A 22049-nucleotide genomic window follows, 5' to 3' on the forward strand; every position below is an offset into this window, starting at 1 on the left:
GGCGGGGGCGCGCGCCTCGGCCTGCCGGCGCGCTAGCAGTTTCGAGACGGCTTCGGTGCCAACGTCGCCGGTCCCGCGCGCGTGTGAGAAAACCCGCCGGCCAGGCTGCCTCCCCTCCCAGTTTGTCGCACCGCTGCAAACACACTGCAGCTCCGGGCTCGGGGCGCCTGGCGGGGTCCAGCGAGCGGGGGATTTGCGCTTTTGAGGGGAGCTGGGCGAGGAACTAGCCGGCCGGCTGCGAAGGCGAATCGCGCCCGGCGCTGCGAGCGCGCAGTCGCCCGGCAAGCGTGGCCTCCGCCGCGGGCCGTGCCGAGGCGCCCTCCGCCACCCGCGCTGGCCGGCCGCGGCCGCGCCTTCCTCGCCCCGGGCGGCAAGGGCGCCTCCGCGCGGCTCGGCGAGGGCTCGGAGGACGGGCTCCAGGCCCCGCGGGCAGGGCCCTGGGCCAGCCGCCGGCTCTGCGGGGCCCGGCCGCCAGGCGCTGCTCCCGGGCGCCGAGCAGGGTCACCGGGGTGGGCCGCGGACGGGGCGGCCCGGGGCCCGCCCGAGCAGGCGCCCCCGGGCTCCACGCAGCCAGGCGCGCGCCCCCTGTCGCGCGCCTGCGCGGGCGGCGCGCGCCGCCGGAGGGAGCGCCTCCAGAGCCCGGGCGGGCGGCGGAGCGCGCCGCCCCTTGGGCGCGTGCGCGGAGGGCGCGGCTTCGGGCGCCCCTTCCCCCCGCTCCGGCGCGGGCCGCCATTTTGGCGCTGGGCTTGGCGGGGCGGCCAGGCCGGAGCAGCAGCGGCGGCGCCGGCGCTCGCCTGACCCGCCCCGGCCGCGAGGGGCGCGGCAGCGCGATGCCCCGCGGCTGACGCGCCCGCCCGCCCCGCGATGTCCGCCTCGTCGTGCGCCCCGGCGGCGGCCCGCTTCGACGCGTCGGAGCGCTCGTCGTGGTACGCGGGCCCGCTGTCGCGGGCGGAGGCGCAGGGGCGGCTGCAGGGGCAGCGGCACGGCACCTTCCTGGTGCGCGACTCGTCCACCTGCCCCGGCGACTACGTGCTGTCGGTCTCGGAGAACTCGCGCGTCTCGCACTACATCATCAACTCGCTGCCCGGGCGGCGCTTCAAGATCGGCGACCAGGAGTTCGAGCACCTGCCGGCCCTGCTCGACTTCTACAAGATCCACTACCTGGACACCACCACCCTCATCGAGCCCGCGCCCAGGTCAGGCCGCCGCGCGGGGCCGGCGCCCCCTTCCCGGCGCCGCGCCCGCGAGCGGGGCCGGCGCCGGGCGCCCTCCGCGCGGCCCGTCGCAACGGAGGGGCCCCGCGGCCGGCGCTCCCCCGGCGCGGGCGCGGCGGCCCTTCCCGGCGGCCCCCTCCGCCGCGATCCGCAGCGCGCGGCGGCGGCCGGCGCCGGGCAGAGCCGCTCGGGGCCGCGAGGTCCAGCTGCTCCGCGGGCGGCCGCGCCGGCCTTCTCCCAGCCCCGAGCCGCGACAGGCGCGCCGCCTCCCGGCGCTTCCCGCTGGCCGACTGGCCCGGGACGCCCCGCGCGGATGAGGCGGCTGCTCCGCGCCTGCGCCGGGCTCCGCGGTGATCGCCGCACGCGCGTGGCCCGCTCAGCCCTGGGTGCTCCGAAAGCCGAACCAAAGAGGCTTGCGCTGGCGCCAGGCCCGCCGGCCCGCCCGGCCCTGTGCCAGGCGCCCGGCCTCGCCCGCCTCCCCTGCCGTCCGCGCGAGGGGGCTCCCCTTGGCCCATGGGGAGGACGTGGCCCTGCCACGGATCCCCCTGCATCCCCCGCGCCCACGCGCGTGCGGCCGCCTCCTTCCTGGCTCACAGCTTCTCCTCGCCTTTACTCGGTTGTAGCTAATGGCCACCAGTTCTCAACCCGTAAAACATTCCCATTGGATTTTGGAGGCCGTATTCCTTCGTGTTTACTTGATCGCTGAATGTTTAGTAGAAATGTGATTTAATTATAAGCCTTTGAAATCTGTCCCCATGATGTGATTTGTCATACTATATGAGATCTTTTCTAGTTTCCACTTGCCTCTCCTAATATGGAGAAGGGTACGTTCTCATGACATGTAGCACATGGTGGCTTGGTAAGGAATAAAACTCTTTTCCAGTACAACTTATGGATGTAGCAAGACAGTTGATAGAACGACATGGAAGAGCTGCAAAATTAAACTGCCTTGATTTTATGAAGGAACTTGCTCCCTAAAGCTATGTTATGCTTATAAAACTAATTCAGTACTCTTGTATTTGCTTACACCAGATGTAAGCAAATGGACAGATTAAGGGCGCAATGCTATGCATGTTCAGACAAAAAAAAAAGTCCTGCAGCTCCCAGCATCCCTCTTGCTGGCTATGCCGAGTGGGGCATGCTGGGAATTGTAGGACTTCTTTTTTGTCTAAATATGCATAGCATTGTGCCCTAGAGCAGTTAAATGCTTAACTGGGTTTGCTGCACAGGTCTCTCTGTGCATTAGTGTTGGGCAAGTAATAAGCAAAGTGGTGTGTGTTTTTCTGGAGCTGTTTTGTAAACGCAAAACTACAGAGCTTTGCTGTAGCCTATTCCAAGCCTTTATGGTAGAGCCAGCCATTGGGGGTGGGGCTGGGGGGACTGGTCCATGTTCTACAATAGGATTGCATTGCTGAGTGAGGCTGCAGCCATATATTGTGAGCTGTGGTTCCTTCCCTGAGCCAAAATGTCCAGCGAGGTGGAGGTAAGCAGTACTGGGACATGTTTTTTGGCCTTTGTACTGGGGACAGCTGTAAAGTAGGCTCAGAACTGGAGAGTGTAAAGCAGAAATAAGACCTTTTATTTCCCATACTCAGACAGGCTTTTAGCAATGGGAGATATAACTTGTTTACAGTATTAACTGCTTTGAATATGGTTAATGACAATTTTGCTTGAAATTGGATCATTTGAAGCAATTTCAGATGCATTGGATTGTCTTCTGCCATAACTCCCACTGAACACTGCTAAACTCCATTCTGTTGCTTCTGCCTTTGATTTATCTATTTATTACATTTAAATACCACCCAATGGCCAAAGCTCTGTTGCTTCTGCCTTCATTTTTATTAACTGTCCCAGCAGAGTGGAGTGCCACAGTACATAAGGGTGTCAGGATGGATTGATTTAAATCAAGTTTCCAGTTTGAAAAGCGTGTATTTCCTGAATATACGTACATATTGATTGGCTGCTATAACAATTACAGGCATTTTGATTTGCAACTATAAAGAGCATTGGACAGCCCGAGCCAGCAGAGCCAATGGTGAGGGGATGATGGGAGTTGCAGGCCAAAACACCTGAAGGGCCAGAAGTTGCCTTAGCACATCCTTCCCCAGATGTTTTGACTACAACTCCCTTCATCCCCAGCATTTGGCTGTGCTGGCTGGAGGATGCTGGGAGGACCATCATCCAAAACCCTTGGCTGTGCAGCAGATGTGCCTTTTGCATGGCACTCTCTGCACAGATATGAGTACACCACTTTCTGGAAAGCTGTGCACATTCATTTGGAATGAAGTGCGGCTTCCTTCCCAGGAAACATGCATAGCATCAGTCTGTCAGTGCCTGAGACTTTTCTGTAAGCAAAATCATGTTTCTCCATGAGATAGAAAGTAAATGACCATGATGCTGTCTGGCTGATAGATTTGGATCTCAAATTATAAATATTCATAATTTGAGATCCAAAAATGTTTCAAATCTGAGGTAGTTGGAGGCCATAAAGTACAAGGTCACACACGCGTACATGGATGAGTCTAATGAGATCCAGGATGCATCTCCTGTAGCCTAGCACCTGTGATAAGTTGGTAGTCTGAGTCCAAAAGAAAGCCCTCAGTACTGAATACAATACATGATCTGATTTCTGGTATCATGCTTAATGCGTAATCTGCGAAGTCAGATATTTCCCCTCTCAGGTCTCTCTTTACCTTCATGTTTGATAGAGGGTATTGATTTGGTTTTTTTTAAATTATGTGTAGCTTTAACATGTTGCTATTCCATTCGGATTTTCTTTTTGGACATGGGTGTTTTTTTTTTTAACTGACTGAACAGTTCTATGCAGAAGTAAGCCCTGTTGAGGTCAATGGGACTTACTTCCAGATAAATGTATATAGGACTGCAGCCTTACTATAACTGACATTTTTAAAAATCTGAGTTAAATTTAAATTTGATTTTTAAAATCCTTGATTCTTATGAACGGTTAATGGTGCCCTTCAATACGCAAATATCAGCTGTCAATCAGGATGCTATTTAGTTTTTCTCTAAAACGGCTCTGGATTTGGCAGCTCCATGGGGTGTAAACTTGTCTGTTTATCTAAAATGTGGGCCGTATAGGAAGGAGGCATTCTGAATCCTGATATTGAAGGCATTAAGAAAACCTTTACGCAGCAGATGATGTAAAACACTGCAGTCTCGCAAATCCCTGTTTTCTTGTTTTTTACAGCTGTGGTATTTTTGAAGGGTCATGTAGCAAAGGGCTGTGTACTAACTTAAAAGTCTTATCACTTTCATATCTGTCTCCCAGTCTAGAACTCTTTGTACATGAGTATTAGCTAGGGCATTAGCACCAATTAAATTGACATGGAGTGCAGCCCTCTCACATTTACTCAGAAGTTTCACTCTGCCAGTTCGCACAACATGACAGACCATCATGGGTTAATTTATCCATGAGGAGCTGCAGTGCATGCTGGCCACTATTATAAATATGCAAGGCCCAGCTGGGGCTTGTCATATAATCCGAACCCAGGCAGTAGGGGTTATTTGAGGGTTAAACAAACAGGTTAAAACAGGCTGTTGGTTATGGAAAGGTTTTTAACCCTCAAATAACCTTCACTGTCTGGGTTTGGACAACACGACAAGCCATGGCGACCCTCAGCTTGCATATTCTTAATGGCAGATGCGCCACAGTGCCCCAAGGGTTAATTAACCCACAGTGGGCTATTGTGACATCCGAACCAGGTCACTGCGTTCAGCAGTGTGAGTATGATTTCAGCCTTAGAAACAGGGAAGAGACAACACCAAATAATTTCCCCAAACGTGCAAAAGTTCTTTTAAGAGATTGAATATCTGCTACTAACCCCCATGCCTTCTTCAGGTATCCAGCACCACTGATGGGGTCGGGATCAGCACCCATCATCCCTGCTACAGAGGAGAATGTGGAATATGTTCGGACTCTTTATGACTTCCCTGGAAATGATGCGGAGGATCTGCCATTTAAAAAGGGGGAGATACTGGTCATTTTGGAGAAGCCTGAAGAACAGTGGTGGAGTGCCAGAAACAAAGATGGTCGTGCTGGAATGATTCCTGTTCCTTACGTTGAGAAGCTTGTGAGGTCTTCCCCACATGGAAAGCATGGGAACAGGAATTCCAACAGCTATGGGATTCCTGAGCCTGCCCATGCTTATGCTCAGCCTCAGACCACAAGCCCTCTTCCCAGTGTATCTAATACTCCTGGGGCAGTGATCACCCCTCTGCCATCAACACAAAATGGACCAGTCTATGCCAAAGTGATTCAAAAGAGAGTTCCGTGCGCTTATGACAAGACTGCCTTAGCATTAGAGGTAAGCTTTTCAGATAGCTTTCTTACCTGGACTGTTTAGGTATTTTATCACAGACTGTTCCTGTGTCTCTATGGTTTAAGAATGTAAGAAGAGCCATGTTGGATCAGACCAAAGGCCTGTCTAGGCCAGCATTCTGTTCACCCAGGGGCCAAACAGATGCCCATGAGAACGCCACAAGCAGAACATGAGTGCAACAGAACCTTCCCTCACATGTTCCCCAGCAATTGATATTACAGAGATATTCTGCCTCTGATCCTGGAACTAATTGAATTCCATAGTTTAACAGTGCACTGTACGAAGAAGTACTTCCTTTGTGCATGCTTTCCTTTTTTACCTGTAGATGAAATGTCATTAAAATATTCCCATATGGGGTCTTTCTTATGACCCACATCTATGACAGTTTGAGGTTAACCGCACCGCCATACACATGTGTATTCAGAAATAAGTTCCATTGAGTTCAGTGGGGCTTACTCCTAAATCAGTGGGTATAGGGCTATAGCCTTAGTTTGGGAAGACGGGAAGATGCACACGGGACAGTTCTGTCTTTGCTTCTTCTTTCCAATGTTGCTCCTTCCTGTTTTACTCTATCTAGGCCCAGTACTGCCATCACAGAAAAGTAGCAAACAAAAATGAAATGACCATGACTGATAGCTCAAAGCAAAGTTAAGTAGTGGAAAGACCCTTTCCACTCTCCCCCCCCCCCCCAGTATTCTCAGAGAGTGGAAAGACCCTTTCCACTCTCCCCCCCAGTATTCTCAGAAAGAGGAGCTGTCACAGAGCTTTCTGCAGAAGCTGGGAATAGTGCTGGGGAAGATCCGTGACTGGCTCTCCTCCTCCGCTTAGTGTTCTGTCTATGGGCACAGAGGCGGTGAACTGCAGCATAGTATTGTGGTGCCCATTCATGTTTATGTCATTGCAAGTGTAGCTTAACATGTTTAGGATGAGATGTAATTGTAACGGGGTTTTTTACATGAGAGAGAAATTTAGAATTCATGTTAAAAATAAAAATCAGATTTAAATTTTAAAACCCAGACGTTTTTAAATTCAAAACAAAATAAATGTCCACGAGTAGCGCATCCAGGTTATAACATTTATATCATGGTCATCTGTTTTGTTTCAGAATGCTGAACCGTGCGCATCGTGTCACCTGCATATCAATTGATTCATTTTTTAATTAATTAAATCCAGTTGATTTCTATCTACCCTGAAAAGCTACCAGTAAAACTCAGTATGTAGCTGAATGGCTTGGACACCAGCTACTAGTAAAGACAAACAAATCTATCAGATTATTGTGGAGGCTCTTTATAACCACAATAATACAAGATCAACTAGAACAGTTAGGAAACACAGACAAAAATGATTTTTAAAAGGGGGTACAAGAAATTACGGGCCTGTCAGCTTAACATCTGTTCTGCAACAGATAGTGCTGCATCTGCAACCAACATCTATTGGTTGAAACATTATTAAAGATAGAATTATTAACTCTGTTGGGGTTGGGGGGAAGAAATGAGGTCATAAGGAAATTAAAGATAAAAAGTGACAAATTATTAACTGGTCATTTACAGTGTAATTGTTGCTGATAAATCGCCCTGCCTCTTGTAAGCCAGTTAACCCATGTAGTGTACTAAAAATCCTTTATCACCTCTGGCAATAGAATTAAACCAGTTGATGAATTTATCACACTATGGGAGCAATCCTATGTCCTATGGGCAGCGTCTGGGGGGATATCGGACTGTTTGGTTTCCTGGCTACGAGGTTGGAGACAGGGCTCCAACCTCGAAGTCAGGAAACCATGGTCCCCACCCCTCAGAGCTGGTGCAGAGAGGACTGCATTGGCTAACTGTCCGCGCTCGGAAAACAGAGCATGGAGATGGGGGAAAGGCGGCATCCCTGGGAGCAGCTGCCATACTGGAATTCCTATGGCTTTCCCAGCCGTCTTCCGTCCTTGAAGCCTTTGCTAGACAGGAGAAAATGCCCGTCTGGCTTAAATGCAGAGCAGGAGGCGCCAGGTGCCTCCCGCTCTGCATCGGATACTCGTCAGCCTCCAAGTTCGGGAGCTTATGAGCACCCAAGGTATAACCCATAGGATTGCGCCCTACACATGCTAATTGGCTTGTCTAGTGCCAGGGTTTTTTTGTTATCAGCAATAACTGCACTATGAATGACTACTAAAACTTTCTATAACACTCCATGCATCTGATGAAGTGGGGTATGGTCCTCAAAAGTTTATGCCAGAATAAATGTGTTAGTCTTTAAGGTGCCGCAAGACTCTTCCTTGTTTCTGCTGCAACAGACTTAAACAGCTACTCTATGGTCTCTTGACTTGTTTTCCTTTGAGTCTGTTTTCCCTCTGTTTTTGTTCTTTCCATTTAACTGCAACTGCTCTAGCTTGTGTTTCCAGTTACCCTCTTGTAGCAAAATCTGAAGTATATTCTGTATTTCACTTTTGGGATGTTCCTGGGGTCTTTGGCACTTTCGTTCCTGTGTTCTTTTGGTTTTTCAGGTACTGTTTTGTGATGGTTTCAGTCTTGTCTTTCTCATTCATCAGGTTCGTACATAACAGTAACCCATGGTTATTTAACCCATGGTTAATGCAGGGTTTGTTGCCCTACCCAGGTTTGTCTGGCAGACAGTCGAACAAACTACGATTGTTTTCTCAATCCCTGAGTTGTTCGTCTTTTTTCTTTGCCCACTCCTTCCCTGGATCCCAGATGCCATTATGACAGTGTAATATTGGCATGTAGAGCAGCTGGGTTTTTTTTACCACCTTTGCCTACCACCTCTGTAGCTTGGCAAAACAACCCATGGTTCTGGGTTCACACATAACGGCTACCCATGGTTTAAACAACCCAGAGTTCCCAACCCAACAACAAATGATGGGTTCCTTTTCTGGGTTGTTCATGGTTAGCAAACCATGGTTTGTTAGTGCAGCTGGGTTTGCATATCAACACAACCCAGAATTCAGCAACCCATGGGTTAGTGTTTTGTGCAAACCAAGTCATTGTTTCTTTAAGGGTTTTTTTTTTTTTTCAGAGCTCCATTTCTTCATCCCACCCCCACCTTTTCTTGCAGGACATGTTTAGAAATCAGTAGATCTTCTCTTTCCTCTTTATATTCTCCTTCTTAGTCCCATTATCCAATCATTTGGTCTTCAATACCATCTTTGTGCTGATGTTCTGCAATTCTGCTCTTCTTTACCTGATCTTTTCCTCTAATCTCTGCTGCTCTTTCACGTTGGCTGAAAGGCCATTTTCTTAGCTCTGCTCAAAACTAAACATCAGGATTTTTTCTCCTGCTTCACAGCCTTTTTACACTATCAGTTCTTAAAAATGTTGCAATTTTTCCTCAGGTTCAGAAAGTTGGTGTAGATTTTTTATTCTTTTCTTTTCTCCCCATATACAGGCTTTTCCCAAGCCTAGGTTTTTTCAGTTGGCTAATATGTCTATATATGATACAACTAACATTTTATTCTCTTCTGTTTCTGTTTATTTAAAATGTTTGTATCTCATCTATCCTCAGAAGAGCCCAGAAGTTTATTTAAAATACTTATAAACTAACAGAAAAAAGAAGGCAGCAAGATTTAACAGAAAATGACAACAACAAAATAGAATATTGAGCTCAGTCTCTTACTCTTTTCTCCGTGTGTTATTGTTAACATTCTGAAATAGTTTTTCAGAATAATATTTTGATATTATACAAAATATTGACATGGTTTTGCACAATCAAGATAAGCCAGCATGGCTTATTTAAATCACAGCACATGAGAGGTGCGCTTTGAACAATCTCCGCCCAGGCGCGGCTTGTTATGTCATCCCAATCTGGGTGCAGCATGGCTTGCTGAAGGGGGAAACAGCCCTCCGAGACCCATGGGCTTTTGTAGGGTTATTGGAAGGTGTTTCTCCCTCCAACAAGCTATGCTGCCTGGGTTCAGACGACACGACAAGCTGCACCTGGGCAGTGACATGTCAAATCGTGCCTGGGCTGCGCCGCAATTTAAATAAGCCACCATGACTTACCTTGGTCGTGTGAACTGGCCCATCCCATAACAGGCGCTGAAGTAACAAAGGGAAAGATTTAAGGCCTGGAGACGCCTGAAAGGACAAAAGAGCTGGCTGAGCTCCTGCTTCCAAGCTCTCCTCTGCTGGGTCACTAGGAGAGAATTACTTGCGATTGGATACCAGGTAGTTGATGGTTCGTGAACCTGGGTTGCTGCTGGTTTTTATTAGGTGGGTTGTCATTTGCCTCAAATTCCTGAGAGGGGGCACACTAGAAATCAGATTTAGAGGGAAGGCAATAAGCCCTGAAAAAATGATGCATCATCTCCCCTTTCTAATTCATACAGTTTTCTGTATGATCGTGCGAACCGGGGTCATTGAGGGTTTATTCCCAGGTAAGTGTGTGTAGGTTTGCATCCTCAGCTTTCCATATTTCGGAATGGATGTGGAAAGTTATTATATGTTTCTTATAAATGATTAATAGTATAACCTACCGCAGTTTAGGACTGCTTTAATTTGTTGAAATTGGATTGTATCAAATGTATCAGATGGTGGCTTTGTGGTAGTGGAAAGCACTTATGCTTGCACAAGGCAGGACATCCAGTGCTAATCAATCCAACACAACCCGCCCATGCCTACCCAGAAGCTCTTTCGTGAGGACGGGGGGACCCTCTGGAACAGTATGGGATATGATGCAGAGGGCTGGAGTAGTTGGGGGGGGGTAAACATTGGGTGCTGTGCTTCGTGCAAACCTCAGCGCTTTCCGCTATTGCAGTGCCGCCGTTGGATGCATGTGGTTGAGGTATTTATGTACTTATTACATTTCTATACCACCAAATAGCTGAAGGTACTGTAGTTGCCTGTCTTAACAGAGGGCCATTCCACGAGCCCTGATAAAAGACTATTTCCTGTTTTTCCCTCTTCCCTACCCATCCCATTTCCCTTGTGTGTTGTGTTTTTTTAGATTGTAAGCTATCTTATTGAATTGATTGTAAGCTGCTCTGAGAGCCTTTTGGGCTGAGGAGTGGGATAAAAATATTTTAAATAAATAATAAGTGCGAGATGTGGGCACATCAAAATGTCAATTGCAGATTTCAGCTTGGGTTATTTTTCAGTGAAGCGGTACAATCTTTCACTTTAATTACGTCATCAGCTTTGAAAACTTCTCCTGCGCATACTGCAGTTAGGGTGCAGGGGAAACAATTAAAGCTATAATCTTGTAAGTAGAGCAAAATGTGCCCAGCTGTAGCACCTCTTTACAGTATTCTGCAACAGAGGGTTCGACTGGTTCTGTTTGATGTTGAAGTGTCTTACAATGGCCGCCTTCCTTTGTGGAGGAAACTGAAGTTCATAGATCCTTGTTGTGTTAAGGTTAATTGCCTGATGTCACTTCGGAACTTCGGCAGCACTTCGGTTTTGGGTGCTTTGAAGTAGCTGAAAATAACAAATGTTTTTCCAAATTATGAAGTCAACGTTGAATGCTGTGGTTCATCATGGCATGGGTTATTTAACTCACGACAGGCTGCATCACCCACAGGCACCAGGTTGCATGTGCAGTTCCCATGCTGGGGTTGTCACGTTGTGCAAACCCAAAGGTTAAACAATCGCATAACCCTAAATCACCATGGGTTTAACCCTTGCACAGCCCGCACTTGCCAGGTTCACATGACACGATAAAGAGCGGGGCTTGCATATTCGAAATGGTGGTCGCATGTGCCCTGCTTGTGCCACAGGCTCGCCCACGGTAGGCTGTCAGGTCGTGTGAACAGCCCCAATGGCTCCATTTTCTGGCCATTTCACTAATAACTTCAGACCTTTTCCCAAAAGTCTTGGGTAAACTTGACCAGACCTATATTACATGCTTATGGGATTGACACTGAGTCTTTACCTCCTTTGCTTCTGATAGAGTCAAGCAGATGCTTAAAGAAAAATGTACCTTTATTCTAAGCAGTTGAATCTGGTTACAATCTCACAGATGTCTTACTCCATTGATACCCACTGTCATTCGGTCTGGAGAGCTACTTTATGCTCTTACTGTGGCCTCCTTAAGAAAATAATTCACAGCATTATGCTTCCAATGTATGCCTTCTGCCTTTTTGGAGGGGAGGTTTGATAATACTCCAGTCCACCAAATACTTTGTATTTATGGGTCTGGGGAGGTTGAGGATGTTTTGCACTGTTTACAAAGATGCTCCCTCTGTGACCTTGCTTGGCATAAATTTCTTGCCGTTATTCTCTGGTCCCCATCAAACAGACCCCTCTGTGACCAGATATATGCTCTTCTTTCTGGCATGGATGTTTTTACAACTGTCCAGGTAGAAACATTTGCCTTGGCAGCAAGGAAAATACACACCAAATCCCAAAAGGCTTAGAGGGGATGTTTCTGTTGAATATGTGGCTGTACCAGTTTCTTCTCTTTTTATGTACGCTGCGGCGGCCTGTGGCCCCAAGTCATAAAGTTACTACTACTACTGCTACTACTACTACTGCTACTGTAGATGGCACTGTTGGTCTTTCCTGAGTTTGTCCTTGCTGTGCTTTTTTCTGGCTGGTTTGCAAGCAAGATAAGTAAGGTGATCTTTTAAATGAATTGTCTTTGGCACTGCTCGTGTTCAGTGTCACCTTGATCTGTGAATGCTTCAGAAGCAGTGTTGCTGCTTATTTGGGGCCATGGACAGTTTGTTGTTGTTGTTTATTCGGTCAGTCGCTTCTGACTCTTCGTGACTTCATGGACCAGCCCACGCCAAAGCTTCCTATCGGCCGTCGCCACCCCCAGCTCCCCCAAGGTCAAGTCTGTCACCTCCAGAATATCATCCAAGCTGCTCAAGCTGGTCCAGGGACTACAGAAGCTGGAGAGCAAGCTGCTCCAGCTGGTCCAGGGACTACAGAAGCAGGCAAGCTCCCAGAGAGCGAGCGAGCAGAGCGAGTGAACAGGGGGAGCAAACGGGAGTTGGCCAGGGGAGTTGCAGTGGTTGAAGAGACAAACGAGACAGAGGCTAAGAGCACACACTTCCACACCAGTGGGACTCTGCTTTTAACCTCTACTGAGTAGAGCAGCAGGCACAGGCTAGTCTAGAACAATCACAAAGCTAGACACAAAAAGGGAAAAGAGGCTATGGAAGGACAAGACTCTCCAGTGGTGGTTACCTGCAAGGTGTGTGCAATGTTTGTTTTCTTGCCTGAGAACAACATGGCCTACACCTGCAACAAGTGCAAGTTGATCACGCTGCTGGAGGAAAAAGTAAGTGGACTGGAGCGGCGACTGTCGACCCTCCGGGGAATAAGAGAACACGAATAGTTCTTGGACAGAATGGGGGAACTACAGCAGCAAAGGGAAGACCAGAAGCTTGAAGAGCAACAGCAAGATGAGGCAGTGGGAAATGCTGAGGTGAAGAAAAATGGAGTAGAGGATACTCCTTGGAAAACGGTGACAGTTAGGAGAAGAACTAGACACCACTCTGCACCAGTGGAAGCAGTGGAGCTGTGGAACCGATTCCAGGTACTTGCAGATGAGACTGGAGGACAGCCTTCAGAGGAAGAATCACAGGGGAACTTGCATGAGAGTGAGCAAAAGGCTGAAGGTCAGTCAAACAGAGGCGATGAAACCCAGGCCTACAACAAGAAGAAGAGAAGAGTGGTAGTAGTGGGAGACTCCTTGCTGCGTGGGATCGAGACCCAAGTATGTCGCGAAGACCCATGGACTCGCCAGGTATGTTGTCTCCCGGGAGGACAGATTAGAGACGTGACTGAAAGGTTGCCTGCACTCATAAAGCCCACTGACAGGTATCCCTTTCTTCTCATCCATGTGGGAACAAATGATACCGCCAAGCGGAGCTACGAAGAGATGAAGCTTTGAAGCTTTGGGAAGGAAACTCCAGAACTTTGGGGCCCAGATAGTTTTCTCATCCATCCTTCCAGTAGTTAGAAGAGGGATAGAAAGGGAACGAAAAATACTCCAGGTGAATGACTGGCTACGAAGGTGGTGCCGACGAGAGAGATTTGGATTCTGGGACCACGGGCTATCTTCCTGGAAGATGGGCTGTTGGCTAGGGATGGGTTGCACCTCACAAAGGCTGGGAAGAATGTGTTTGGCCACAGCATGAAGAACTTCATCAGCAGGGCTTTAAACTGAATCCTACGGGGAAGGGAGATGTAATGTTGGGGGTAACAATGGACATAGGCGCATGCACTGCAATGGAGAGAACAGCTCTGATAGCGCCCAATAATAGTCTTCAGACACATGTAGGAAGAAAGCCAGACTATGAAGCACATGGTCTTCGATGTCTATATACTAATGCCCAGAGTATGGGAAACAAACAGAACGAACTTGAACTCTTAATACAAGAGGGAAATTATGACCTGATAGGTATAACTGAGACTTGGTGGGATGACTCTCATGACTGGAATACAGCAATTGAAGGATATAACTTGTTCAGAAAGAACAGGAGGAACAGAAAGGGAGGTGGGGTTGCACTGTATGTGAAAAATACATATCTCTGCACAGAAATACAGGAGGAGGAGCTTGGTAGCCCCATCGAGAGCATCTGGGTTGAAATAAATGGAGCAAAGAATAAAAGGAACCTGGTGGTCGGAGTCTACTACCGGCCACCCAATCAAGGAGAAGACAAGGATGAAACTTTTGAAAAGCAAATAGCCAATGTTTTAAGGAAGCATGATGTAGTAGTAATGGGGGACTTCAATTTCCCCAATATTTGTTGGGAGACAAATTCTGCAAAACATGGCCCCTCCAGGAAATGCCTGACTTGTGTGGCGGATAACTTCCTCCTACAGAAAGTAGAGGAAGGAACTAGAGGATCGGCTATCCTTGACTTGATCCTAACCAACAGAGATGACTTAGTGGATAAAGTAGCAGTTACAGGAACTCTGGGGGAAAGTGACCATGTTGTACTTGAGTTCTTGGTTCTAAGGGAAGCAAAAGCCGAGTGTAGTCAAATGCGTACCCTGGATTTGAGGAAAGCTGATTTTCATAAACTCAGAACAATGATCAGTAAGGTCCCATGGCAAGCGATGCTAGCGAGAAAAGGAGTCCAAGATGGGTGGGAGCTTTTAAAAAAGGAAATTCTCAAGGCACAATCACAAACAATTCCAACAAGAAGAAAAGGTGGAAGACAACAGAAGAAGCCAATGTGGCTTCACAAAAAGCTTAGGGATGACCTGAAAACAAAAAAGGACACATATAGGAAGTGGAAAGAAGGCCAAGTAACAAAGGAAGAGTACAGGCAGATAGCACAGAATTGCAGGGATGGCGTCAGGAAGGCTAAAGCTGAGAATGAGCTGAGGTTAGCAAGGGATGTTAAAAACAACAAAAAGGCTTTCTTCAGCTACGTGCATAGTAAAAGGCAGAGGAAAGAAATGATGGTTCAGCTATTAAATAAGGATGGCAAAATGATAACAGATGACAAAGAAAAGGCAGAGGTGCTCAATTCCTACTTTGGCTCAGTCTTCTCCCAAAAGAGGGTCTATGACCCCCCTGGCAAAGGCGAAGTACAGGCTGAAGGGGCAGGATTGCAGCTTGAGATCGACAGGCATATGGTCAAGGAGCACCTCATTACTTTGAATGAGTTCAGATCTCCAGGGCCAGATGAACTGCATCCTAGAGTCATAAAGGAACTGGCAGAAGAACTCTCAGAACCGCTGTCTATTCTCTTTGAGAAATCATGGAGGACGGGGGAAGTGCCAGATGACTGGAGGAGGGCTAACGTCCCTATCTTCAAAAAGGGTAAAAAGGAGGAACCTGGGAACTACAGACCAGTCAGTCTGACATCAATCCCTGGGAAAATTCTGGAGCAGATCATAAAGCAATCCATCTGGGAGCACCTTGACAACAATGCCGTGATTACTCGAAGCCAACATGGATTTGTCAAAAACAAGTCCTGCCAGACAAATCTGATCTCATTTTTTGATCAAGTAACCTCCCTTGTAGACCGTGGGAATGCTGTGGACATCATATACCTTGACTTCAGCAAAGCTTTTGACAAAGTGCCCCATGATATCCTGATGAGCAAACTAGCTCAAAGTGGGCTAGATGAAACAACGATCTGGTGGATCCACAGTTGGCTACAGAATCGGACTCAAAGAGTGCTTATCAATGGGACCTTCTCAAACTGGGGAGAGGTAACGAGTGGGGTACCGCAGGGCTCAGTCCTGGGCCCAGTGCTCTTCCACATTTTTATTAATGACTTGGAGGAGGAGGTGCAGGGAATGCTGATCAAATTTGCAGATGACACAAAATTGGGAGGGATAGCTAATACTTTGGCAGACAGAAACAAAATTCAAAGTGATCTGGATAGACTGGAGCGCTGGGCAGAAAACAACAGAATGGCATTTAATAGGGACAAATGCCAAGTTCTGCACCTAGGAAAAAGAAACCAAATGCACAGTTACAAGATGGGGGATACGTAGCTCAACCACACTACGAGCGAGAAGGATCTTGGAATTGTTGTCGATCACAAGCTGAATATGAGCCAACAATGTGATGTGGCTGCAAAAAAGGCAAATGCTCTTTTGGGCTGCATTCATAGAAGCATCGCTTCCAAATCCCGGGAAGTACTAGTTCCCCTCTACTCAGCACTGGTTAGGCCTCATCTGGAGTACTGTGTCCAGTTCTGGGCACCACACTTTAAGAAGGATGCAGACAAGCTGGAGAGGGGTCAGAGGAGGGCAACGAAGATGATCAGGGGACTGGAAACAAAGCCCTATGAGGAGAGACTGAAAGAACTGGGCATGTTTAGCCTTGAGAAGAGAAGACTGAGGGGAGATAGGATAGTGCTCTTGAAGTACTTGAAAGGTTGTCACAGAGAAGAAGGCCAGGATCTCTTCTTGATCATCCCAGAGTGCAGGACACAGAATAATGGGCTCAAGTTACAGGAAGCCAGATTCCGGCTGAACATCAGGAAAAACTTCCTGACTGTTCGAGCAATACGACAATGGAACCAATTACCTGGGGAGGTGGTGGGCTCTCCCACACTGGAGGCCTTCAAGACGAGGCTGGACAGCCATTTGTCGGGGATGCTCTGACTTGGATTCCTGCATTGAGCAGGGGGTTGGACTCGATGGCCTTGTAGGCCACTTCCAACCCTACTATTCTATGATCCATCCACCTTGCCCTTGGTCGGCCCCTCTTCCTTTTGCCTTCCACTTTCCCTAGCATCAGCATCTTCTCCAGGGTATCCTGTCTTCTCATGATGTGGCCAAAGTACTTCAGTTTTGCCTTCAATATCATTCCTCAAGTGAACAGTCTGGCTTTATTTCCTGGAGCATGGACTGGTTTGATCTTCTTGCAGTCCAAGGCACTCTCAGAATTTTCCTCCAGCATGGACAGTTAGCATCCAAGTATTTAAGTGGCGTGAATCACATAAATGTGGAAGGAGGTTGCCTGTCATTGATAGGCTAATGCTGTCATCAGACTTCGGAGGAGGTGAATGCTTGCTGCTTCCCATTAACTGCTGCTGTTTGTTGGGATAAAGCCACTCAGGAGGAATTGTGAATTGTTCTGTAAGTAAATAAATTACCCAGGGCAAAGCCCCATTGACATGAATGAGAAAGGCATTGATCCATTCGCTGATGCTGGAGAACTTCTGGCTGACTTTACGCTTTCACTTGTGACTTAGACAGTTACTTGGAACGGAGCTGTATGCCTGAAGTGTCTCCTTTTCATCTTCTGTCACTAGGCCCAGCCAGAATAGCAGGCAGGAGTCACCTGGTGACTTGCATGTTCCAAGGGCTCTACCATACATGTGGTCTGGGGCATATGATGCAAAGGGCTGAGAACCCCAAATACGCCCAGGTTTTTTTTTATTTGGTCGGAACTAGACAACTGGCAGTGTATTCTTTGCTTCATCAGTGCTAGCAAAAGTATTCTGCCTCTTTCAGCAATGTTTCTTCTCAAATGGCTCCCTCCCCCTCCAAGTTAAGTGGCATCCAATTTTCTTGACATTGAAATAACTCATTAGCTCTCTTCATCAGACCCTCTCATGGGACCCACCTTATTAAAATATCTGAAAGGTCATTCAGGCATTTCCAGTTAAAAGTAAGTCATTTTAGTCTTTCCACAACACAACCGTGAGACTATACTGAAGTTCTTTTTCAAAGTGATGCACAGCTGAGAGGCAAAGTTGCAGTGCAGATTCTGTTGCAGTGCTGCAAAGGTAGCACTTAAGCCTGGCTCAAGACCTTTTCTTGGTCTTTTGTTCCCAACCCAGGAGGAATTGCCAGCATCTCTCTGAGCAGGCTGCTGATCTTAACTTTGGGCCTTTTTCGAGGAGATGGTTGAATGGAAGCATCATTGTCAGTTCTGATGTTGCACAAGTGTGGGGGGTGAATCTTGTGGATCGCTCCCGAAGTCACCTTTATCAGCTGCAGCACAAAGGCCCAAAGTCAGTGTCGTGGTGTTTGTTACTGAGAGCTGGTCTACACGTGAAGCAGAATGAGGTGGTAGAATGCCCGGTGCCACTTGGGGGGGGGGGGGGGAGACAGTCTGTAAACGCCCTGTATCTTTATCCCCTGGGCCAGTGTTCTTCCAGATTTGAGTTAAAGGATAACGGGCAAGTGTTGTAGGTGTGTGTAAATGGCATCACATATCCCAACAGTGATGTCTGTCCTTTGCTCCACATGTATGTTTTAGGCCTCCAGAAAAACTAACACTGCTCTCATCCATCCATCTTAGCACTCTACTATTGCCTAAATCTCCATACTGACTAATGGAACTTGCATGGTTGGAATGATAATGCCAAGTAGGAAATAGCTGGGCAATCTAGTCTTTAACAGGTTTGATTGCAAGTATGCTTGAAGTGGTAGCCGAGCTAATTGCCCAGGCTGGCATGTAATGTGGAAAGTTTTCCTGACTCAGCTCCATTTGGCAGCTGATTGGCCACTGTGAGAAACGAACGTCATTGGTGTGATCCAGCAAGACTGTTCCTACATCCACAATGTTGCTCCACAGTATGGATATTTTTAATCATGAATGGTTTTGATGGGATATCAGTTTTCACATATGCTAAATGAATGTTGGTTCAATGTACGGGTAAGCTGCATCCGGTCTTAGTGGAGGGGCAGAAGAAACAGTTGGTTTAACCCTTTTTGAGGTAGTTTCTGAAGGGTTTGGCTTTCCCAAAGGAGACCAAGTAGCAGTGACCAAGTAGCAGGTCAGCATTTCAAGGGTGTCTTTTTGGATCACTAACGCCATCTTGTAACAAGCAATAAATTGTGCTACATTTTTCTCTGAACTAAAGCTCAAGAGTGTTCCTTGAAGTGTAATTCCTTTAAGCTGAAATAATTTGCCATCGTCTAGCTGTGTCCTAAGATGTGTATTTTTTTCCTTTCAACTCTGCAGGTTGGTGACATGGTGAAGGTCACAAGGATGAATATCAATGGTCAATGGGAAGGCGAAGTCCATGGTAGGAAAGGGCTCTTCCCTTTCACTCATGTCAAAATAATTGACCCTCAGAATCCAGATGAAAATGAATGATTCCCATTGGCTCATTTTTACATTTCTGCTTCATTTTCCTAGCTATCATGAGCATCATTTGAAGTGCAATGATTGTTAATGGCGCATTGTAAGCACTGCCAGTTGCCCATGTTTTCCAGCTTGCTGTGATTTGACAGCCCCCGTAGTAGCACCTCTTTGGAATGCACACAGTGGCAGTCACTTGTTGGCTCTCGCACCACAGTTCTGTTGTCCAATGTTTAGAATTTCTCCTAGAAGGATTTTGGACCTAACCTGTAGAAGAGTGGCGGTGCCACCCAGGCAGAATACAAGAGGCTGAAACGTCAGTTTTCCTGGCTGTGGTGGACAACGTTCTACTCGGGAGGAGAATTCTAAGCAACTTTCTAAGAACAGCAAAAGATGCATTTTAACTTTTTCTTCTGGGGCATGGAAGACTTGATTTGAGGGGAAATAATCTGTTTAAGCAGTTAGAATAATAGTGTCTTTAGCCTATATTTGGTGCTTGTGTATTAAAAGACAATTTTGTGAGTATCGTTGACCTAGAACAAGTTTGGGATGACAGCAAAGCATCATTTTAAGGAATTGCATTGCAGCAAGGGTTTGTATTTATAACTGTGACACACAATTGGTCTATTTTGCCACATACCTACCTAAAATTCTGCTGTTTGGTGCAGTGATTCTGCAAAGAGTCACTAGATACAAGCTTTTAAAAGAAACATTTTTATGTTTCTCACGGGCTTCGGTGAAATGACTCTTTTGGCCTCTTTAAAAGCAATTAAAAAAATTTTTTTACCGAGCATTGATAATCACTAATGGGGGGAAATACAACTGTAAATCAAAAGGCATAATTTAATCTCTTCCATGCCCCCTCTGTGTGAACCACAGAAGGTGTACGAAGCAGGTGTACAAATTGTTGTTTCTCTGTGCTAGGTTTTAAACATGAGGAGTGGTGAAAAGTGCAGAAAGCTGAATGTTGGTTTTAGTATCTGAAAAATTGACTCCCTGGATAGTGATTTTTAAAACTTGAGTTAGCACATGTTCTCTCTTGAGGATTTTTGACTTCTGAGGAGCTCCGTCTTCAACTAAGTATTAAAGTGCCTTAATTTGAGGATGAACAGTGCTGAAGGAATGCAGCTGTGGGAAAGGGTTTTGGTCTAAACAGAAGCATTTCAGTTCACTGATTATTAAAACTCTGTAATGATAGTTAGGTGGCTGATGGTCTAGAGAAAAGGAGAGCACGTTTTTACTGCTAAACGTACTGTGAATTGGACTGGCCTTGATGCTCCCAGGAAGCATGGCTATGCCTTAGGTGCTAAGGCCCTCTGTAACAGACAGTTCTGCAGCTCTTCTAAAAAAAAAAGCCCAGGCAGGTGCCCCTGTTGACTTTTGAATTACTGCGAAGTAGTACTACTGAGCTTTGTGTTAGGAGTATTTAAGCTGCACTAAATGTCCATCCGCCATAAATAATCCTACTATACTGCTGGACTAACCCTCACGAGAAATCCTTAAACAGCAGCTTTGAGACGGTGTCTGACCCTTCTGCCTTGACAAGTTGCAGAAACACTCTGTGTTGTCACTCCAGTCTGCTCCAGGTACAACAGCTGTTACTTCCCAGCTTGCTTCCTGAGCTCCTCTTTGCCTGGTAAACTAATGTGAAGATTGCACAGAAAGGGGTCGGCATCGATGCAAGTGGGTGTCAAGCTGCGACCCAGCATCACAAGCAAGAGTAGCTGGTGGCTTCTGAGGCTTTTCAGAGGCTGTTGAGAGCTTCATATCCATGGGAAGCCCAAAGCGGAGCGGCTTCTGTTATGGCTAATACATACAGCTGAAGCGTAGCACACTAAGCTGACTGGATGGTACAACTTGCATCAAAATGTTTATTTGCTATTATATTACAACAACAATATTTTCATACTTTAAAAGACGCCTGCATTTGATCTGTCCATAAATGTCATCCAGGATTAGCCATCTTTGCTATTTGCTTGCATCTGTGCTGTCTCAGAGAGCCTCCTGTAGAAGGCCACCTTTGGTTAACCGTGAGATCTCTTCAGTCTATGCATTCTGATGTGAAGTGTTAAAAGCCTTGCAGTGCAATCCAGGCATGTTCACACAAAAATAAGTCCCACTGATTTCAGGGGGACTTGCTCCTTACTAAGTGTGCATAACTTTGGTTTCAAATCGGTAGTAATTGACTGAAATCTCTGCTGTCAAAACCACAATCTTTGGAAGGTTTTACCTTTCCTGTCGTATAGATGGATGCCTTGGATCAGCAGGGAAGTTGGAAAAGGTTGCCAATGGCAGAAGCCACTGTTTACGAGTCAGGAATGCATCACAGGGAATCTCCTGTTTTGGTTGGAGCCCTTGAGGGCCCAACCAGTATTTTTGTTAAGGAATAGAAAGCATTTGTGTGCCGTTTCATGTGTCTGCAATATTTTTTGGTATTGTATAACAAACATCCTGGGATGGGTTGGCTTGTTCCGTCTGTCTGTCCGTAGTAAATTTCTCTGGCATCTCCCAACTGAAAGCTTCCCTTGTGGGACCAGTAGAAGTGTTCTGGGGAGCTGTTAATGTTCCTGTTGACCTTGTCTGGATTTTTAAAATGCAATCATGTCCAGAAACAATTTTGCAGAGGGAAAGGTGGCCTTGTATATAAGACGGTTTTCACTGTGCAAACATTTTTATGTAATTGAAGTATCGTTTGAATTTCAGGCAATGATGTGTTATGCTTTACATCTTATTTTGGATGTCATCATACCTAGTTTTTATTTTATTTTGTGCTACAAAATTAACAGTATTAAACATATTCTTAGAACACATCAAGTGTCTTTTCTTAAAATTAGTGCCTTTTTTCCTTTCTTACTCAGTTTACTTCACTGCTGGTCCCACATCAAGCCAGTGTGGTCAGTGCCCAATTTGTATACTCTCAATAAAACGTACATCCACCTTGCAGCAAGAGTTGTCCTATTTGCGTCTGACTTCCTTTCTCCATTTTGCATGCCATCCATCTCAAAGCCTTGTCGTGGCAGCGTGAGGTATCATGCTCTCCCTT

The 22049-nt window shown here is 46.9% G+C and overlaps 1 protein-coding gene across 2 annotated transcripts; it reads left to right on the plus strand.

Annotated features, from left to right (window-relative positions):
- The first annotated feature begins 736 nt into the window (after positions 1–736).
- On the plus strand, positions 737–21816 carry CRKL (CRK like proto-oncogene, adaptor protein). 2 transcript variants are annotated; one of them, XM_084819991.1, is made up of 4 exons: positions 737–1196; positions 5074–5539; positions 18887–18950; positions 20583–21816. In XM_084819991.1, exons 1-4 carry the CDS (start codon positions 865–867, stop codon positions 20654–20656), a joined length of 936 nt encoding a protein of 311 aa, XP_084676117.1. In that variant the 5' UTR covers positions 737–864; the 3' UTR covers positions 20657–21816. The 2 variants fall into 2 exon arrangements, with proteins under 2 accessions (XP_084676117.1, XP_084676118.1); XM_084819992.1 differs by having other exon boundaries at positions 18887–21816.
- Positions 21817–22049: the final 233 nt, after the last annotated feature.

This window comes from Heloderma suspectum, chromosome 13 (genome assembly GCF_057233095.1).
Source record: "Heloderma suspectum isolate Gila_16-S chromosome 13, 16-S_ref, whole genome shotgun sequence".
NCBI classification, from domain to species: Eukaryota; Metazoa; Chordata; class Lepidosauria; order Squamata; family Helodermatidae; genus Heloderma; species Heloderma suspectum.

Coding starts and splice junctions, on each gene's coding strand:
- CRKL (XM_084819991.1), top strand. CDS start 865: ATGTCCGCCTCGTCGTGCGCCCCGGCGGCGGCCCGCTTCGACGCGTCG. Junction 1,197..5,073: donor CTCATCGAGCCCGCGCCCAG/GTCAGGCCGCCG, acceptor TGCCTTCTTCAG/GTATCCAGCACCACTGATGG. Junction 5,540..18,886: donor AGACTGCCTTAGCATTAGAG/GTAAGCTTTTCA, acceptor TCAACTCTGCAG/GTTGGTGACATGGTGAAGGT.